The 15,067-nt window shown below is 42.7% G+C and overlaps 1 protein-coding gene across 1 annotated transcript in view; it reads left to right on the top strand.

Annotated features, from left to right (window-relative positions):
- Positions 1-4,772: 4,772 nt before the first annotated feature.
- The window catches only part of LOC142481180 (electrogenic aspartate/glutamate antiporter SLC25A12, mitochondrial-like), a 13,903-nt gene continuing 3,608 nt past the window's right edge, over positions 4,773-15,067 (top strand). The window contains exons 1-3 of the mRNA XM_075582750.1: positions 4,773-5,006; positions 8,860-8,998; positions 14,332-14,490. Of these exons, the coding sequence (XP_075438865.1) occupies positions 4,788-5,006; positions 8,860-8,998; positions 14,332-14,490 (517 nt within the window). The 5' untranslated portion in view covers positions 4,773-4,787. The remainder of the gene's footprint in view (positions 5,007-8,859; positions 8,999-14,331; positions 14,491-15,067) is intronic.

Genomic DNA, 15,067 nt, shown 5'->3' with positions numbered 1-15,067 from the left:
TCTCCGTTAGTTAATTGTTCATTGTGGGCTTTTTCACATTTGCTTGACATAGAGGTTAAACAGATGACTTCTTCCATTCACACTGATGCTCTGGATAATAAGTTGAAATTTACAGTCTAATTTGTCAACAGATTTGTAGGTGTCTAACCTAGCTGATAATATACATGGTGAAAATACACAATTATAATATTTGAAACAAATAATCACAATAATATAAAGCATTAGATTTTCTAATTTCCCATTTTTGGTGCACTAAATTCAGTTATCCCCCCGACCCCCCCCACTAAAGAATCTACTAGCCATAAATGTCCATATATTAAATACACATGATATCTGAATTTACGACAGCGTCACCAGATTGGTAGCTTTGGTGGGTTATGGTTATGTATTTGTTTTGCCAGATACTAAGAACCACATCCATGCACCAAAATTGACCCATTTACTTAAAGAAGTATGTTAAACTACAAACACATATATACTGTATTATGTTATACCACCTTTAACAAAAAGATTCTACCAGATGGAGTAAATTGTAATATTTCTAATGTATTTATGTTTTATCACATCAGAAAAAAATGGTTAACCTAATAACCCCCAAAAATGGCTAATTTAATAACAAAAAAAGGTTTGCCGTTAAAGGATCAAAATGTGCAGACTTATGGGTAAAGTTTATAGTTAAAGGACTTGGCTTCCTTTTTACTTGAACGTAAATGAAGAGTGTATGTGGCAATAACATATGCACATTGGAGCTCACTGAACCACATTTAACTTTCCTATAAACCATAATTGCACATGTCCTGCTGTCTCATTGCATCACCAATGATATCCCATAATTGGGGGTGATGTCATACAAAAAGATCTGTGATGTAGTGAGGGATGGGAAAGTGGTCTGAATAGCTCTGTGCAGTCCTTCAATCTTCCGTAAGTTAGAAACTGAGAAAATTAGATGAACTCAAAATAGGAAAATTGCTCTAAAAAGAAGATTTCTGTTTTGTTTTTTTTGGATTGCTGTACAGAGAGTTCTTTTCTCAGAAGTTATAGAAACGTTATTGGATTTCTAATGGCAACTTGAAAAGTGTTTCTTTGATTGAAATTCGGTGGCATTGTAAAGAAAGTACTGTGCTGAAAGGGGTTCTCAACTCCAGTCGTCAAGACCCCCCCCCCCCCCAACAAGTCAGGTTTTCAGGATATCCCTGCTTCAGCACTGAAGCCACTGATTGACCCACCTGTGCTGAAGCTGGGATATCCTGAAAACCTGTTGGGGGGGACTTGAGGACTGGAGTTTGAGAACCCCTGCCATACAGCATACAGCAAACTTTTGTTTACCAAAGATGCATTTTAACCAGCCTGGATCCTCACCATGAGATCCCGTCCTTGTTTTCTAACTTTAACCGCAGTGCATTGTGGTTCACAATGATCTTGCTTAGAAGTCTTAAATCTGGGACAGGCAATATTGATGGTTGAAAATCTATCAAAATGCAGAAAAACCCTAATTTGGTTTGGTGTCCTGCTCTGTCATAATTAATACAACATCTACATGTCTGCGAGATTGAACCTTAGAACTCAGCTAGTTTTCAAACTATAACTTTATGGCCACACTTTTCGGTGCAATCTATTCTGTATCCTTTTTTTAAAATCGACAGATTCTCATAATACATAAGACACAGCGCACCGGAAGTGAATGGCAGATAATTGTGTTTGTGTGTGTGTGTGTGTGTGTGTGTGTGTGTGTGTGTGTGTGTGTGTTTATCACAAACACATATCATAGACTTAAAATTAAAATCGTAAAAATAGGCTCCACGATCTCCCAGTGAGAGAAGAGAAGGTCCGTAATTGAAATTCTGCAAGAACCCGGTGCACCGGGTCCCCGGACTCTGAGCTCGCAGCACTGGGTCCGTGGAGGCTACAAAGCTAAACCGCTGACTAGCGTCTGCACGTGATGACGTATTAACGCACCAACGTGGTGACTTGTGACGTGTGAGGGACGAAACCTCAACTCGTTTCGCATGTATAACATGCTTCGTGTTTGTTTGAGGGGAGAACGGAGGACCCACTTCAGACTCATGCAGCAAGGAAGTGGATATTATTGAAATTACTGTCTATGCATCGATTTATTTATATGACAGTCTGTGCGATTGGAACTTTTACTTCTAGATCCTCATAATAGTTTACCATAGTCACACTTTTTGTTGTTTGATTGCTTTCTTAGCGAACCTCCATCACAGCAGGACACGGTGGTGAAATGTTTTCTGTTCTATCCTGAAATGTTCTTTTTTTGTTCTGGTGAAATACTGACAAATTATTATTTACTAAGACTGTTAGGTCTAGATGCACTAAGGTCCCTTAACCTACGTAAACGTCACATTAAGAGCAACAATGTATCCACTAAGGACAATAATGTAACTTTAAGTCGTATTTTCTCCCGTAAAGAGTATTGCGTTAACTATAACGGACTTCCATGATACGGAGATGCAAATGTGGTGTATGAAGCATTTAATCTTCTATCCACTAAAGTCTGTTAATGTTAACGCTGAGATTTGACGTTACAACGTTGAAATAGGACTTTTGTAGTGTTTGGATGGGTGTTGGGCCGGTGCAAGGGTAAATCCTCATCCTCTCGCCCCTTTCCTGCTCATCCTCTCGCCCCTTTCCTACTCATCCTCTCATCCCCTCCTCACCCTCCTCATTCTCTCACCCCCCTCAATCTCTCACCCTCCTCATTCCCTCACCCTCCCCCTCCTCCCACCCTCATCCTGTCACCCCCCTCTCATCCTCTCACCCTTCTCATCCTCTTCAATCTCTCCCTCTCCTCTCACCCTCCCCCTTTTCTCACACTCTCCCTCCTCTCCCCATAGCCACCCTCCTCATCCTTCCCCTCCTCAGCTACCCTCAGCTCTCATCCTCCCTCCTCCACTCACCGCTCTTCCTCATCCTCTCACTCAATAAAAAATGTCTACCTGGCTTCCCGGCGTACCTGGCTTCCCGGCATGCAGGCTGTGGTCTTGAGGTGGAGTAGGTGATGCCCTCACTGGAGCAGCGGTAGACACCAGAAGTCAGTGCAGACTTCCGGGTCGAGCCACTGAGGCATGCCCCTTCCCGGCCATCCTCTGCTCCCGCTGACCTGCTCCGCTCCAATCGTCTGCCGTCCTCCTCCTTGGCTTCCACCGCCCCCCAAAATGTGCCGCCCTAGGCGACCGCATAAGTTGCCTAGTGGTTGCAGCGGCCCTGGATGGGTGTAACGCCACAGTTAGGCATAATTGAAATAACTGCGTTTCCCCCCCCCCCCCCTCTCTTCTCTCCAATTCAGCAAAACTCCTCGGGGTCTGGTAGGATTAATGCCAAGACTGACATAACGTCACATTATTGGAAGATTACGCCACGTTATGGTGCAAAAACGTGACCTTAAGCCTGTGCGAATTAGATGTATTTCTGTCGCTTTTGCATATAATTAGCTATGTTGACACCACTGTAAGTCAGGGAACATAGCATCTGATCCGGTTTTAAGTAACGTCACGTTATATTTCCTGACTTAACAGGGCTTAGTGCAGGGGTGCTCAACTCCAGGTCTCAAGCCCCCCTAACAGGTCAGGTTTTCAGAAAATCCCAGCTTCAGCACAGGTCGCTCAATCAGGAGCTCAGACGAAGACTTAGCCTCTGATTGAACCACTTGTGCTGAAGCATGGACTGATTGAAGCCACCTGTGCTGAAGCAGGGATATTCTGATAACCTGACCTGTTGAGGGGGGCTTGAGGCCTGGAGTTGAGCATCCCTGAGTTAGTGCATGAAAGCCTTAAATGTACAACATTTTGTTAAAAACCTCAGCCCATGTAACTGGAAAAATTGTGACTTTCTTCCTGTCACTACTACAGTATAGAAGGAAAGCTTCTCACTGACGAGAGAGAAGAGACAGCGGGCACTGCTAGGCAAATATTGAAGGCTGGACTGCGCTGGAGTAAAAAGTTATTTATTGACCATATGTAAACATGGATAAAAAGGGAAGGTCCCCCGCAGTAACTCTAACGCGTTTCACCCGTACGGGCTTTGTCAAAGAGTAATAACTCTCGGTACACAACACATTCAAGTAGCGAGTCTAACCGGAAGTGATGTCACCACACACCGTTGAATGTGTTGTGTACCGAGAGTTATTACTCTTTGACAAAGCCCCGTAGGGGTGAAACGCGTTAGAGTTACTGCGGGGGACCTTCCCTTTTTATCCATGTTTACATATGGTCAATAAATAACTTTTTACTCCAGCGCTGTCCAGCCTTCAATATTTGCCTAGCAGTGCCCGCTGTCTCTTCTCTCTCGTCAGTGAGAAGCTTTCCTTCTATGTACTACAAACAGCATGGAGCACGCATATCCGGATACCAGATGCAGTAAGTGATTTTATTCTCAACATTTACAGAGTGTCCCTAGGAGGATTGGTTTCATGTGCGGTCATATATACTGAAGGGGTCTGGTGCCGGTCGAGAGACCTCCCCCGGTCATCTCTCTCTTGTTAAATTCACCAACCCGTCCCCCACACTAGGGGTTAAGTCATTGGACTTATATTTTACCCCGTTCCCACTCTGGATAAACACTGGCATTTTGGATACATGGAGGACATCAATTACAAAAAAAAATGAAAGCGTTCTGCATAAATAAAACTTAAACAATTTGAGTACATAACCTCAGGGGCTAGGTTTGTAAAGCTTTGCGTACATTGGTGGCTCTATATAAATAAAAAATATGTATACATACAATAGTGCATCCCGGGAGAAAGTATTTTTGATATTTGCTCTTTGTGGATGCAGAAAGACTTAAAGCTTAAAGACTTAAAAATCTCTTTTAAAAGACCTGATAGAATGGTGCATTTTTTTCTACAGGCAGGAGGCTCGCAAGTCATTTTCACAAACCCGCTGGAGATTGTAAAGATCCGTTTACAGGTCGCAGGAGAAATTTCAACAGGACCCAGAGTCAGCGCTCTCACTGTTTTGCGAGACTTGGGATTCTTTGGTCTTTATAAGGTGAGTGCTGCAGTGGTTAACTTATTTCGTTAGCTTTTGCCAATGATTCCCCTATGCATGACATCCTGTGAATCTATTATGTAAGCCTGACTGAACAGATGCTCACTTATAAATAAGCATTTATGACCAAAGATGTTATGTTATACTCCACGGTGTTAATAGTCCCTTTCAGTCAATGTGTTGCAAGCCCTAAAACGACCTGCTGGGGTTAAAATTCAGTCCCAAGTTAGGAAAGCATTAATTATTCATTGTTTTTTGCTGTCTTTATGATGTACCCGGTAAGGCACAAGCCCCGTCATGCAGGATGGGGGGCCCTTGTGCAGTACCAGGTAATTCCTGCTATATTTTTCTAGTATTCTAGGGGTGGACCAAGTGGAGCCCCCTCCATCAAAAGTTCTTTTCACTTCACTAGGGGGCAGTTTCAACCAACTCGGGAGCTTCGCTTCCAGAGGTGGAATCAGCACGGGCCAGAGATCGGAGGGCGAGAGGGTGATGCACAGCATCTGCTACAACATCTGATGTGTGTAACCCTCCATAACCGGCTCTAAAGGAGTTTACGTCAGATAGACTATTTACATGGCTGTGCTCAGTGACGCATACCTTTTCAGGGTGCTAGATTCGTGCAGGCTGGGTGTAGATTTGCAGATAGAATAAGGATGGGCGCCAGGAACTTTTATAGTACAAACAAAGAGCTTTATTCACATCTGTTGATAATGCTCCACATACAAGGGCAGGTTTCATATAGACATTAATTGGTGTCCAACAATATAGTTACTCTGTGCTTATTCCTCTGGTAGCTCTCACTCCTTCACTAAGGAGGTATTTAAACTTCTTTGGGATTCAGGGACGTCCCCTGGTAGCTCTCACTCATACGCTGGGGAGGTACTGGTTTTTGTATCCTTGAGTAATGGTAGATTGGCAATCTCCTGCATAGCATCTGTAACGCCCTGTATCTGGTGGATCCTGGTTGGGACACGCTCTGGGATCAGCAGGGCTGCCAACAGAAATCTTGGGGCATAGGACAAATGCAAGGAGTAGGGCCCCCTAATACAACAACAAACATCATATAAAAAGACCCCCCCAATACATATAAAAAGACCCCCACTCCCCCCAATACATATAAAAAGACCCCCCACACCCCCCCAATACATATAACAAAACCCCCACTCCCCCATATATATAACAAGACCCCCACTCCCTCCAAAATTATAAAAAGACCCCCACTTCCCCAATACATATAACAAGTCCACCACTCCCCCCAATACATATAAAAAGACCCTTCCCCCCCCAATACATATAAAAAAAAGTATACATACCTTGGGGATAGTCGGGACCGGTGGCTAAGGGGTCCGGCGGCCGGTGGGGGGTCTGAGGAGCCGCCTGGCTGGGGAGGGCGCTGGACGCATGTGGGCTCGCCCGGAACTGGAGCCGCGGAGGATGGTGGATGCCAGTAGGGGGGGGGGGGTGAGGGGAAGAGGAGGGGAAAGGTTCCTAGTAGGGACTGAGGGGTGGGGAGGGATGCTGGGCGGTAGGGCCTGGCTGGGGGAGCCGAGGGGAAGCCGGTAGGGGCCTGGGGAGGGGGGTCCTTGGGAGCATGGCTGGGGACTCGGGGAGGGCGTGGGTTAAGGCCCGGCAGCCCGGGCCCCTACTGCAGGTGGAGCAGGCATTTTTATTTTTTTTCCTGACACGGGCCCCCTGATTCACCGGGCCCGGGACGCCAACCCCAGCAGACCCACCCTTTTGGCGGCCTGGGGATCAGTATCCCTTTACAGTGGACCAGTATTCTTCCTCTATACTTATCAGATCAGAAGTTTACAAGAAACTGTCAGTGGGAATATACTCTCTCTTCAGGGATCAGTATCCCGTCACTCTGTGCACTGCCTACCTCATCCATACCTATTGGGTCAGAGTTTCACTCGGGACCTTCCGGTGGGCCTGATCCAACTACTGTATTCTCTGGAGTTTCTACACATAACTATACACTTCAACATATTTACATATCTTACAGTGAGGCCCTGGCAATAAGTTTCATTGCTGTGGGGAAAAGCACAGGGCCTTTGTAACCGCTTGGGGGGTTCATCTCGAGTCCAGAGGGAGAGCCCCAACTCCCTTTAAGACCTCCCCTCCCCCCCCCCCCCGAGCTGGGGCCCCCGGGGCACGGCCCTGGGTATATATACTCTAATGGTGACGTCACTCTCACCAGACAAAATGGGAGTGGCTTAGTTTCTGAGTTGGCTTCAATTCCCTTTCTGACTGAAAATAATGTAATATTAAAAAATAAAAAGTTACACGCAGAAGAATTCCTATCCTTAAGAAGTGAAGTGGTGAGACCTGTCAGTAAGGCATCGCAGCAAAAAAATAAAAAGAACGATCGCTCAGAAAAATGCCAGTCAAGAAATTCTTTCCCTACAGGTACTCTTAGCAGCATCAATACAGATCAGGTTTAATGGTGCAGAAGTTATTCGTTTTCTTAAACAAGAAATAACCGTGATGCCCGTGTCATACGTAAAAATTCAATAGCTATCCAGAAAAAGGATTCTGCTTAGTGTCTCAGTTATTATGTACTTGCCTGGTTATTTTCAAGTAGGTGCAAATACTAGATGTGTCCATGTTTTTGTTTCTATTTTAACTTCTTTGCTGCTAGAGGGGGTTAAAAGGTTAAGGGGGTGTATAGATCAGGGGTGGCCAACTCCAGTCCTCAAGGGCCACAAACAGGTCAGGTTTTAAGGAAATCCCTGCTTCAGCACAAGTGGCTCAATCAGTGGCTCAGTCGTTGACTGATATCAACGACAGGGATATCCTTAAAACCAGACATGTTGGTGGCCCTTGAGGACTGGAGATGACCACCTCTGGTATAGAATAAGGCCCTGAGAAGTTATTATTCATGTGATGGGCAGTTTTAGGTAATGTTTTATTTCCCTCTGATACCTAATCGTGAAATAGGACTATGATATCAAACATATGGGTTTATTTCACTTTTCCACCACCAGATGGACATTTAACATGTTGCTTTGCACTGTCCTTTCTAGCCTCTCTACTGCTAAAAGAGTTTTTAAAACTGCGGTTCATGCGCAATAATTTAGGGTTGCCAGGTATCCATCCAGTATTGAACCGGACTGTCCTGTATTTGGACACTCTGCCCAGTGAAAAATGAGAGGTAATACTGGACATGTATGTGTCTGGTATTAGCTCACTGGACATAGTGACTTGACCGGTTAGGGGGGCCGTGGGACATCCCTGAACAGGGAGGGCTGGGCAGCTTCCTCCATCCTGATTGGTTGCTGCTGGGTAATGCAGCCAATCAGGACGAGGTGTCAGGAGCCTGGGATGCGGCCAAGGCGAGGAGGAAACAGCATGGTATGTGTGTGTGTGTGTGTGTGTGTGTGTGTGTGTGTGTGTGTGTGTGTGTGTGTGTGTGTGTGTGTGTGTGTGTGTGTGTGTGTGTGTGTGTGTGTGTGTGTGTGTCTCGAGCGTGTCGCACCTTTCACCATTGTGTCCAGTATTTTTGGAGAAGCCACCCTGGCAGCCCTACGTAATATAGATATTAGATAAGTTATGGTGGGTGAAAAGGGTGACATAAAACCCTCCACTGTATAGCAAATAAAAATATCGCTTGTGAGCATATTCACATGTCTTAGACATGTCTGCAATAATGTAGATATGTAGAGTAAGTACTATGGAGCCCTGCTTGGGGATTTTCACTTTTAGTAAAGTGATGTCAGCCCTGAGGGGACTTGCACACGTTTTTGAATTAAAGATGAAACTGAATTTCTTTGTGTCAATTTTGATCCAAAATAGCATTGTCCTATCTCCCTGCAAGTCTCTGTATTGATACAATGTGTTATTATTGTAGGGTGCCAAAGCCTGTTTCCTGAGAGACGTCCCTTTCTCTGCCATCTACTTTCCAGCTTATGCGCACTGCAAGGGACTCTTTGCTGATGAGCATGGTCATGTGGGGGCGTTTCAGCTCCTGACAGCTGGTGCTATTGCAGGTAAGGTTATATTTATAGCATTTTGTGGCAAGATTACTTTTTGTTGTTGTTAATAGAGAACATGAAAATTGTTCTCATCAGCCCGTTTACACAAAAGCAGTATCAGTCACCACCAAGGAGTTGTAAATATATTCTCTCGGTGGGTGATGTCGTAGTTTTAATGAGAGCTAATTACATTAGCATAACTGATGTAAACAGCTTAATGGCATTCTGCAACTTGGAGCCATAATATATCTGTCCATCTGAGTAAGGCTTCTGTCAACAGCTTGTTCTGAGAACTTGAGATCAGTGGAAGAAACAGTTAAGAACTATAAAGCTTCTGCTCAGGATCAACGATTATCTGTAACTAGAATAGTGAGGCTGAACCCTACAACATGCTACAGAACATAAGAATGACTCAGTGAGTAAAGACACTGACTGTAAACAATGACACTGAGTTTGATATCAGTGGAACCTGGTTCAATTTGCATTGTCAGCTTCTTGTGACCTTGGGGAAGTCACCTTGTCTCCCTGTGCCGCAGTCACCAAGATATAGATATAGATTGCAAGCTCATCTGAGAAGGGACTTTGTACAATTTCCTATGTGCTGAGTACTGCGCAATATACTGTAATTGAGTAAAAGTGCTTAGAGTCCCACTGGGAGAAAAGCGCTAGATTAAATAAAGTTATTATTATGATGTATGTATATTTTTATTTATATAGCGCCATCCAGGTACATAGCGTTTCACAGCAGTAATACACGTGACAATATTACAACACAATGGGAATAAGCGCTTCAGACATAAAAGTAACATTAGGATAAGGAGCCCCTGCCCTGGAGAGCTTACAATTTATGTGGTAATTAGGGAGAATTTAAGAGGCAGTAGGAGGGTGTTCTGGTAAGTGCGTCTGCAATGGGCCAAGGTCAGTGCATCTGAGATGTATCAGCTGTCGGAGATACCCATGAGTTATCAGTTTTTAAAGGTACCTTGCATGGAACACCATTTATTGTTGCACATTTTATAATACATTTTAATGTTAATACGTAATAATAAAAAAAAATAGATTTTTAAGTTGTGCTAATAATATACACAACACTGTACAAATAATATAATGTCGTAAAATCCACCTCCTCAAGCAAGCCGTCCAGTTTCACTGATGCAAAATGCATACTCTCTTCAAGTTCTAAGCTACTTGTTGTATTTCCTCTCTCTCTCTTCTTTCATTCTTAATCTACAGGAAACACCCTCTCTGAATTTATTTGCACCGTCACTGTTATACTGTATGCACACATGTAATTCTCTTTGTCTCCTACTACCCTGTTTAGATTGTAAATGCTCGCATTCTTTCCATGTAAACCCGTCACGCGTACCACTGCGTCAGTGCGATAAAGAAGCCATTAATAATACACTGTACAAAAGGATGATGATGAGCGTATTGCATTTAGATAGATGAGTCTAACGTTTGGTTTGAAGTGACTTGCCAAAGTTTACAAAGACCCAGCAAATATGTTTGAAGCAAGTTCTCCCACTCCAAAGACAGTAACATTATAATTTGGTCTATCTTAACCATAACTATAATATGCACTCGCTATCGCCAATTAGCGAAAAGTTTGCTGGGGGCCAAGAGGTGTGGATAAAAATCATGGAGAATGATGAGCATCTTTAGCAAGCTTTTTGAGACTTTGTAAGAAAGATCGAACACACAGACTTTATGATAATCCAATCCTTAAACTTTCCCTTGATGTTTGGAACCAGATTACTCAACCCGATCTCGGGCATCTAATCCCATTCCTGTAACCTGTGTTACCACTATTTTCACAAGTTGCTCTGTTTCTGGTTTCAATTATGTTAAATTCTGGTATGAGACGGGGGTGTCTAAATTAGGTGAGTTTTTTAAAATCAGGCAAATTTAGGTAATTTACTTCCTTTTAAGAAGTTTTTTAGTTTTGACATCTGAGTGGGTTCATTGTAGATAGTTGGCACACTATGTTGAGACGGGCGGTTTATTGAAGCCAATATGGGAGTTTCCGTGCGATAGTGCCCCGATCGGCACTATCACTGCTTAATGCATAATCCCCCTATGGGATTTGGGATTCAGTTTCCCAGGCATCAATTTCAGGTACAGTATTATTAAGGAGAATAGTTAAACGAATTCATACAGATGGTACCTAACCCCTGTAAAAAATTGGGGCAATCCATGGCACTGGGTCAGAATTATGTTAGAGAAATTAGAACTCGGTTGGCCAACTCCAGTCCTCAAGGGCCACCAACAGGTCATTTTTAAGGCTATCCCTGCTTCAGCACAGGTGGTTCAATCAGTGGCTCAGTCAAAGACTGAGCCAACTGTGCTGAAGCAGGGATAGTCTTAAAACCTGACCTGTTGGCGGCCCTTCAGGACTACAATTGTCCACCCTTGGTCGAGAGGGAAGTATGACCCATATTTGGTGGAAAAGGTCAGTTATTTTGATCTTTTGGTTGGATAGTCAATCTCACATAAGAGGTACCACTGGCTTGAAACTCCGGTTGAGCCCTTGGACCCTTTTCTTAATTAAGGATGTTTACTCACTAAAAAAATAAAAAATATTGACTACACGTTTATTTACTGCTGCTTGGAAGAGATTGGAGATGTATGGAATTAGATAAAAAGGCAGCAGAACTGCAAGATAAAGGTTTACAGTGTGCACAGGTTTGACTCCCTTAGGGATCATTTCAGGAGATGAGAGAATAATTATGGCGGATCCCATGTTTTGTGGGTAGGACACTGGATGGTCACGGTTCCATCTCTCTTTTTTTTAAAAATTATATATCATTATATAATCTATTAGGTCCTTCTTGGTTTTTGATTGTGCTGTGTGTTTCGTATGTTGCAAATTCAGTTTTGATCTATATTCCTTTTTTTTTGTATATTTGTATTCAAATATAATAAATATTATGAGCCAGATACTCTAAGGTCCGTTAAATCAGGACAAATAATGTGAGGTTATCTAAATGACTAATGTTATTTTCCCTGCGTTTAATGCCCATCCATAAATGTATTTATATGCAAAAACAATGGCCATTGTTTAACTAACAGCAGATTAAATTCACACTAGTTTGCATAGAGACCAAGACCTATTTTATTAGAGGTCTCAAATGACTTATACCTACACAGACACACCTTTATACAACATGTGGAGAGACACCAGTGCACAAAAAGGAACACACCTGAGATACCTGGGAAATATGTTAATGTAAATAATTTGAATATAATTAGCATTTTTCTCAGGTGTGTTCCTTTTTGTGCACTGGTATCTCTCCATGTATTGTATAAAGGTGTGTTGGGGAATAATTTGGCACTCTAGTACAATAGGACGTGTGGACGCACATTTCAGGGTCTTACTGGAAAAAGCACCACCTTAACCTAATGTTAATTCCCTGCGTTATCCTGATTGGCCTTTAGCGGATATGGTAGGGGGAACACCTCTTATGCATACCATTAGAACTAACGGGCATAAAACTTTAGCCATAGACAGTTGAAGGAGTAACACTGGGTTAGCATTAGTTTATTTATTAGCTAGATCCCCAGACTCGTAGTGGAAAATGTAACAGTTTGCTGATTCCTCTTGAAAGTGGCGTCACTTTAATACAAGTCATTGCAAAATTAAGAGATGTCCCTAATTGTCCTCGCACATCTCACAGAAATGAGCGGGCATGTGTTGCGCAGTCTGTATAAGTGGTGGGTTGGGAGACATATGGGTGAATTAAATGTAAGTATATTTAGTACTATCAGTGCCTAGCAAAGAGGGTACATTTGAGGACCAATTGGTGCAGTCATTAGTGTTTGTGCTTATATAAAACACATTGTGCTCTAACATTGGGACATCCTGACTCCAAGGCACAGCAGGGCAAAAGCCACCTCATGCCCAAGGCGAAGCTTTCAGCTCTTGGCAGGATGCAGCGGCTTTGCTTCCTGCTGACCAGTAATAGAAGTGGCATTGTAACTTCTGACTGCAAAGCAACCTATTCATCTGCCGTTTAGCGATGGAAACTGCGTTTTTCTTCATTTCAGTTTAGTAACAGAAATCCTGCAAGCAAGTACAATCCACACTTAGTAAAAGAAATGATTTAGCCCCATAATCATGGGCAGCTAACAAAAGACCATCACACATTATAGCTCTGTCCTTCACCACTAATCTGTCATTGCGGATGTACCAAAGATAAGCCATTCACGGCTCCTTTGAGTGTGACACAAGCATATCAATCAATTTACAGATCAATTAACCGTAATGTATTTCCTGCATGGGGTGTTTTGAAAACCTAACAAGCACGTAATATGGTGAATAAAAAGTAGATCTACCGGACAAATGTGAAGCGTGTTGGTGGAAAATGTCTCTTTATATAGTGCACTGGATCATACGACTTTTCATATATACAGTATATATTCTTAATAAAGGCAGCGGAAACGTCAAATACAGTAAAGTTATTGAGCAATATTGGAGTACCTATATTTTCTTTATTATTATTTTTGCATCTAAGTAGTACACCCCACCTTCTGCTGCTCGGCTGTGCGCTGCGTCCCCTATTGTTCTGTGTGTGTGTGTGTGTGTGTATATTTATATATATAGTTTTACATCCCCCATAAGTGTAAAGGGAAGCGCTACAGACAAAACACCTTAAAATATAACACATTTTTATAACAATGAAAGAGTAAATATAAAATTGATGAAGATAGTGCACTCAATAATGAGCGTCTTAAAGTGTAGCTCGTGTGATCAGAGTCCTGGTGTTTCTCCGGTTACGGAGAAATCTTTTATCCCCCGTTAATCGGTGTGCCTCTGTGCTGGCGGCACCTATAGTACAGCCTGTTGTCTGTCTGCTTCAGTGACGTCCCTCTGCATTGCAGTGGAATTCCGCTAATATGATGTATTTTTTTAGCATCTATTCTAGGTTGGCTAGTCTTATGTTGCCTATGTCTACAGTGGCCATTATATAAATAGGCAAGATCGGCCTACGCCAGCCTGGGGTAGGTGATTAAAAATTGGTGATAATTTTTGGCGGTAACCCAATATCGCCAAGTACCGGAGTTTAGCGAGCAGCATATATTTGCGGTACTGTCGTAAAATGGAACGCTCTTGCATATCCAATTAGATTATGCATACTCATTTGCAAGCTAATTAGCGTTCCTGACGGAAATGCAGCCCAAGCTGATCACTGCGATGAAATGAGCGTTATCACTGTTATTTAAGAGTTAAACTTTTAGTAATTGCGGCTGTAAATATATATATTTTTCACCATTAACACATGGGAATATCCATATCAAAGTTTAGTACATCTAGGGCTGGGTGTGAATTCACCGTTCTTTTCTGTTTAAAGGGGTGCCTGCAGCTTCCTTAGTAACCCCTGCCGATGTCATCAAGACAAGACTGCAAGTGGCGGCTCGAGCTGGTCAGACAACATACAGTGGAGTTATCGACTGCTTTAGAAAGATCCTCAAAGAGGAAGGATCGAAGGCACTGTGGAAGGGAGCTGGGGGTAAGAACTAGCTCCTCACTACTGGCTTGTATTAATAGGCCAAATCATTCTTTTGGATCACTAATATTCCGTTCCCTTCAGCTGTACTACCTATATGCCTTATATGAAAGCGAAGAAGAGCTCATTTACTTATTTCATGCAAACATTGTTTGAAACAATTGACTAATCGCTAATCTGGTGAATTGATGACACACTGTTTACAAATGTTTATCTGATCAGAGGAAAACATTACTCCTATTGAATATGTGCATATAAGCATATACAACTTTACAATGTTTGACTATTAATTGTGTAAAGTAAGCAGTATACAGTACTACATTAAGGGAGACGTTCTTCCAGGATGGGCAGAGGAACTGAAAATTACCTCTTTTTTCATGCGATATGTTAAAAAGTCTGCAGTTCCTCACCGATCATTCCTACAGTAGTTATTAATAAAGAAAGTTCTGAGTATCTCGGCTTCACCTTAGTAAATGTTTAGTTAGTAACCCTAACCCTTTTTTGCTCTGACTATATCGTAACATGCATTTGAAAAACATTGAAAGCACTTAGACATCTTCCCAAGGGATTTCCTTTTAAT

Source organism: Ascaphus truei, unplaced genomic scaffold, assembly GCF_040206685.1.
Source record: "Ascaphus truei isolate aAscTru1 unplaced genomic scaffold, aAscTru1.hap1 HAP1_SCAFFOLD_2458, whole genome shotgun sequence".
In the NCBI taxonomy this organism is placed as follows: domain Eukaryota; kingdom Metazoa; phylum Chordata; class Amphibia; order Anura; family Ascaphidae; genus Ascaphus; species Ascaphus truei.
Note: the sequence above shows the minus strand (reverse complement) of the source record. Positions and strands in the feature narration are given on the sequence as shown.